General features: G+C 38.0%; 1 protein-coding gene across 2 annotated transcripts in view; it reads left to right on the top strand.

The window, feature by feature from the left end:
- fam184b (family with sequence similarity 184 member B) overlaps positions 1 to 6,642 on the top strand; it is a 41,977-nt gene extending 35,335 nt beyond the window's left edge. The window contains exons 16-19 of one of the 2 annotated variants that reach the window (XM_063219579.1): positions 178 to 292; positions 5,063 to 5,164; positions 5,721 to 5,986; positions 6,224 to 6,642. In XM_063219579.1, the coding sequence (XP_063075649.1) occupies positions 178 to 292; positions 5,063 to 5,164; positions 5,721 to 5,986; positions 6,224 to 6,317 (577 nt within the window). In that variant the 3' untranslated portion in view covers positions 6,318 to 6,642. Of the gene's footprint in view, positions 1 to 177; positions 296 to 5,062; positions 5,165 to 5,720; positions 5,987 to 6,223 lie in introns of both variants that reach the window. The other variant, XM_063219578.1, reaches the window with a different exon arrangement.

The following is a 6,642-nucleotide window of genomic DNA, read 5'->3' as shown; positions in this document are numbered from 1 at the left end:
TCATTTTTTTTGTTCATGTCTAGTGTCTGGAAACAATTGAGAATGATGTAACTCTGTCTGTGTGTGTGTGTGTGTGTGTGTGTGTGTGTGTGTGTGTGTGTGTGTGTGTGTGTGTGTGTGTGTGTGTGTGTGTGTGTGTGTGTGTGTGTGTGTGTGTGTGTGTGTGTGACTGTTAAGGTTGAGAGAACGCGAGGAAAGGAGCAGGAGGAGAGAGCCACGGCTGGAGGACCTGCACACCATCTCCAAGCTCCAGGACAAGCTCAGCGAGAGAGACCAACTCATCAAGAGACTGGTGGTGTGAACTCACTGCATCATGCATGCCATTGACCCGTTTACAAGTGGCGTCATCACTGAATGCGTGCGCATTGATGATTCAAACACATCAGAGAGATATTAAAAGTATTACGAGACACTCCATTCTTCCGATTGGTACTGCACTCTAGGGGCGCCACTGGAGGAGTGCAGACTCCATTCAGAATGAATGGGCTGCACTCTCTCGACAGCGCCCTCTAGGTGAACTGCAGGCATGGGTAAAATAGGGAGTGGGGAGGCTGTATGTAAAACTAGCTGTGAACTCACACACACACACAAACAGATAGTGCAGACCCCAAAGAGAGAAGACCTGCCGTCCTGAAGCGTGTACGTTGATAAAAAATAGAGATTCTAAAAGTACACTTGTTACGCTATTTGGAGAAGGAAGAGGCTGTTCCAGAAGCATAGGAGATGTTTGTTGTTACAAGACATGAAACTACTGATTGGACTGAGGACATCATTAGGAATGCCGTGTCTGTGGTGCCCACTGCATATCTGAAGTTGTCGTGACCATCTGTTTTCTTATTTTGGAAAAAAACACCTGGCTAGTTTCTGCACAAATTAACTGTGCATGGTCGATTCTGCTCCAACGATGCGCACGCAGCCAAATTACGTCATATCTGTTTAAAAACAGTAAAGGGGTCTATTACAGTTTTTCTCGATTGCCTACACATCGGTCGGAATCGGTCCTCGAATTCTCAAAACTCTACACACAAATCTCCAAACCTCACACACAACGGGCCAAACTCTTCACTACCTCTGAAAAATGCACGTCTTGTCTCAAAACAATGTACTCTCTTCTAAAAACCTCATTTTGTTGTCAAATGACACACACAGACAGTCACTACAATACACATTTGCAGACCCATTAAAACACTGTTGGGCACAGGGTAAAACTAATTTCTCCCAGTAACTTGGGCTTTTTTTTCTGGATTGCATGGATACTGTGACATAAGTTGGAAAAACTTAATTCCCACAACACACAAACAGAAACAAAAAGATTTTTATTTCTTTTTCACAAAAAAAAACACAAAGATAAACCCCACTGCCTATTTGGCAGTACAAAAAACCGGTAACACTTCCAAATAAGGGGCCATAATTAACAGTAAAGTAGCTACAACCTAATACTTAAGTAAGGGTTAATAATCATTACTTAATGCCACATTAGACACATATTAATTGTTATTAATGCATTAGTAAGCAGTTACTTAACTATTAGATAACTATTACCTTGTGTTACAAGTTAATAGCATATTATTATTTAACTAATAGATAAGTAAGGGCACAGTTAATAGTTAAGTAGCTATCAGGTCATACTTAACTAAGGATCAAAATGAACACTTACTTAATACAAAAGCAAGGCATAACTAATGGTTAGTTAATACATAAATATTGGGGTTTGGGACCCTTATATTAGAGTTGGCTGAGGATAACTAATGGTTAACTAATGGATAGATCTTGGTGTTTGGGACCCTTATATTAGAGTTGGCTGCGGATAACTAATGGTTAATTAATCGATAGATATTGGTGTTTGGGACCCTTATAATAGAGTTGGCTGAGCATACCTAATAGTTAAGTAATTAATCTACTGTGAAATCTAGTTTTCACTCGTTCAAATCACTTTAATAGTGGCAACAGGGGCCATGATATAGAAAGGATTGGGCGTACACTTCTCAACGATGGTGGGGTGGTGAGATAAAAAATTTTCATGTACCACTTATTAAATTTAATGGTAAAAACCCTACAATAAATGCAGAACATTATGAAGAGTAATAGTTTTGAAGCAAAACTAAACCATTCCTTTGTGATAATTAGGTTAATGTTTGAGAATATTAGCTCCAAGAAGAGCAGTGCATGATGGGTACGCAATCTATAGACAACAATAATTCGGTATTATTTAATCATTAGATATGCCTTACTTTTGTATTAAGTAAGTGTTAATTAAGGTCCTTAGTTAAGTATGACCTAATAGCTACTTAACTATTAACTGTACCCTTACTTATCTATTAGTTAAATAATGATATGCTATGAACTTGAGACACATGGTAATAGTTATCTAATAGTTAAGTAACTGCTTACTAATGTTTAACATGTGAATTAATAACAATTTATATGTGTCTAATGTGGCATTAAGTAGTGATTATTAACTGTTACTAAAGTATTAGGTTATAGCTAATTTGCTGTTAATTATGTTAATTATAATTATATATATGGCCCCTTACCATGTGTCTCAAGTTAATAGCATATAATTATTTAACTAATAGATACGTAAGGGTACAGTTAATAGTTAAGTAGCTATTAGGTCATACTTAACTAAGGACCTTAATTAACACTTACTTAATACAAAAGTAAGGCATATCTAATGATTAAATAATACCAAATTATTGTTGTCTATAGATTGCGTAGCCATCATGCACTGCTCTTCTTGGAGCTAATATTCTCACCTAATTATCACAAAGGAATGGTTAAGTTTCGCTTCAAAACTATTACTCTTCATAATGTTCTGCATTTATTGTAGGGTTTTTACCGTTAAAACGAATAAGTGGTACATGAAAAAATTACATCACATCACCCCACCATCATTGAGAAGTGTACGTCCAATCCTTGCTATATAATGGCTCCTGTTGCCACTATTACAGTGATTTGAACGAGTGAAAACTTGATGTCACAGTAGATTAAATACTTGACTATTAGGTATGCTCAGCCAACTCTATTATAAGGGTCCCAAACACCAATATCTATCGATTAATTAACCATTAGTTATCCGCAGCCAACTCTAATATAAGGGTCCCAAATATCAATATCTATCTATTAATTAACCATTAGTTATCCTCAACCAACTCTAATATAAGGGTCCCAAAACCCAATATTTATGTATTAATTAACCATTAGTTATGCCTTGCTTTTGTATTAAGTAAGTGTTAATTTTGGTCCTTAGTTAAGTATGACCTGATAGCTACTTAACTATTAACTGTGACCTTACTTATCTATTAGTTAAATAATAATATGCTATTAACTTGTAACACAAGGTAATAGTTATCTAATAGTTAAGTAACTGCTTACTAATGTTCAACATATGCATTAATAACAATTAATATGTGTCTAATGTGGCATTAAATAATGATTATTAACCCTTACTTAAGTATTAGGTTGTAGCTACTTTACTGTTAATTATGGACCCTTATTTGGAAGTGTTACCAAAAAACCTATTACATTACTGTATAGACTAAAAAAAACCACACACTCACATCTACTCTGCTTCATCTATTGTGGTCTGGCCACAGGACCTCATCCACATCACATGCAATAGTTTCCCTGGCCAGGCAACGAGGGAAATACCGTCTTGCATGGCGCATCCACCCAGAGAAGGCATCGACAGCAATATCGCCACATACCTCCTCCATTGAGTACACAGATGTGTGGCAAAAAATATATTTTACATATTTTTCTGACATTTACGTAAAAAAAAAATATATTGTAAAATATTGGGTAACCACATGAAAGTGATCTCTTGTATAACAGATTTTGGAGTTCAAAAACAGAAAAAATGTGTTTTCACACTGCATCCACTCATGTTTTCATCAATATCACATGCATTGTGTGTCCTTATGGGGTGATGATTTCAGATTGTAAACCGGTATGAAGAGAGTTTGCCCATGTGATGAGGAAGTGAACATAGTATGGCAGTTGATTGTAGTGTTGTGAATGACAGTGTGTTCCATGAGAAACCCAGTGTTTTTCTTTATGAAAATTGAGTGTAATCCAGAGAATTGTGTGTAATGGTGTGAAAAGAGTGTGTTTTAAAACTGGAATTTGAGTGTTAAGTAGGAATTGTGTTTAGTGTTCAGTGACATTGGTTAGGGGAGTTGGGAAATGGGTGAGATGTTCCGAGAATTGTGTGTGAAATACCAGAACTTGTGTGGAGGCAATCGAGAAAAACTGTAAGCTGTAGCTTGAAAGGTGCACCGTGTAAGATTGTGGCCAGAGTAGGTATTGCAACTATGCTGCTCATTGAAACTGTGCTGCCTATTGCCAAATTTGATATTTTCATGAATATCAATAAATAGTAAACCAATATTTAGTATAACCAAAGGACGGTAAGGTTTGCATCTAAAAATTCAATTCCAATTGGGGAAAAAAAGCAAATTCAAAAAGATCCCCCTTTTCATGTATGTAAAATGCAATTTTCCCAGTCATAATGAATAGTTAGAATTTAATGTTCGTGGTAAGTATTTATTAAAAAGGTAACCTTTGTGAATGGACAGTGTGAATTCTGGAAATGAACTACTAAAAATATTACACAGTGCACCTTTAATGAATGTCAGTAAATATATAATAATAATAATCAGGGCTCTAAATTAACTTTTTTCATCACCAACCAAATTGCTAGTAGATGTTAATCTTACTGCAAACACACAATCACTAATGGGTCAAAGTGGCTGGAACGTTATAATTTTCTACTGGCCAAATTGGAATTTCACCAGCATTTGACCAGTTGGATGGTGTAAATGTAGAGCCCTGATAATAGCAATAACAATAAGCAAAGTGTCCATTCAAATTACATGATGATGACTGCTCAGTAAAAAAATAAAATGTTGTCATAAAAACAAAATACATTGGAATGTAATAAAAACACTAACAATACCGGAAACATACGTGTGTGTGTGTGTGTGTGTGTGTGTGTGTGTGTGTGTGTGTGTGTGTGTCTGTATCTGTGTCTGTGTCTGTGTGTCTGTGTGTCTGTTTGCAGGATGAACGTCATCATCAATCCCAGCACCCCTCCTCTGGTAATGGAAGTCTGAAGCACTATGACAGCAAGACACACATTGGGAACGTGACACCCACGGCAAAGGTGAATCATCAAAATTGGTATTGCTCTTACAGAAAACACCTTTCTGTGCCTTCATCCTTAGTATAGGATATTCCACTGGTATTGGATACTTTTTCATATCATATTCATCAAGATTTCAGTTTCAGATATTGTATCATAGTAGCAGTGACTCCACAGAGAGTAACTAAGTGCACATACCATTTAGTGGTGTTTAACCGGCAAGTCTCCCTTTAAAATCACACTGAAAGCCAGCCGTTGAGAGAACCAGAGTGAACCTTAACATTATCACAAAAGAGGGGAAGCACAAGCTATACGTAACCTTCAACATTAATCAAGTTCAATACCCGAAAGCAATGCAGAATGCTCTGTGGGGTGACTATATTTGCAAACTGATTACCATACCAATTCATAAAAGCCTGCAGGCTTTTCATACTTATTACTAAGGTATGAAAATGATTTGTATGCCTTGCAGAAAATGATTAAAGACAACATCAGCTTGAAGAGTATTGCTTATTTAATAAATCAGAGTGTATATCAGTATACGTTTATAGTGTTTCCTGCTCTCTGCTTCCCTCAGAAGAAAGCTGCGGAGGAGACCCCTCCCCGCGTCACCAGCGTCCCAAATCTGAGTGCCTGTGAGAGGGGGTACCTAAGCACAGATGCCGGCGCATCCTTGCCTTCGCAGACAGCACGTTCGCCTAGCTTTGAGCATGCCTCTCGGGGTCTACCCTTGTCCCGCACCAGTACCCCGAACTCGGGCTCGACTCTGACACCCAACCCGTCCCCTGGCCAGCGGCATGGCCGATCGCCCCCGCAGGAGCACCTGAACTACACACATATGAGGTGGGCTTCCACTGCTCATTTACAGGCCAATCAGCCATATTGACCACCTGGTTTGCTGTTTTGGAACATTTTTGGAACTTGTACTTAAAGTATGGCTAGTGAGTTTTAACTACAGAGTGTTGGTAAACTGGAAATACAATTGTCTGTGTCTGTTTCATGTTTTTATTGATGTATGTCGCTTTGTAGAAAAGCAGTTGATGAGTACCACAACTGTTATTCTTTGTGTTTCAATCTCAGGACCCCGACAGAGCAGAGAGTGATTGAGACGGCACCCCCGGATGGACAAGACCCGCAGAGACAAGAATGGTTTACTAAATACTTCTCTTTTTGAAGACATCTGCCCAAAAAAGCTGCCCTTATTTATGCCTGATTATAACTATATACAACGCTCGGCGTGTTATGAATAAGCTCAAAACACCCTAGAGTTACCTCAACAGCAGTTCAAGGTTATGTACCAACACACACACAATTTATTTATGGGATTGTGTGTGTGTGTGTATGTATGTGTGTGCGTGTGTGTGTGTGTGTGTGTGTGTGTGGGTGGGTGTGTGCGCGCGCGCGTGCACGCTCTTAAGTGTGAGTGCAAGTGTTAGTGTCTGAAAGAAGCCAAACATGCCAATATCATGTGACTAATAATAAAAATACTTTATTTTTAA

Source organism: Engraulis encrasicolus, chromosome 16 (assembly GCF_034702125.1).
Source record: "Engraulis encrasicolus isolate BLACKSEA-1 chromosome 16, IST_EnEncr_1.0, whole genome shotgun sequence".
Classification (NCBI taxonomy): Eukaryota; Metazoa; Chordata; class Actinopteri; order Clupeiformes; family Engraulidae; genus Engraulis; species Engraulis encrasicolus.
The sequence above is the reverse complement of the archived record's forward strand: the minus strand, read 5'-3'. Positions and strand labels throughout refer to the sequence as shown.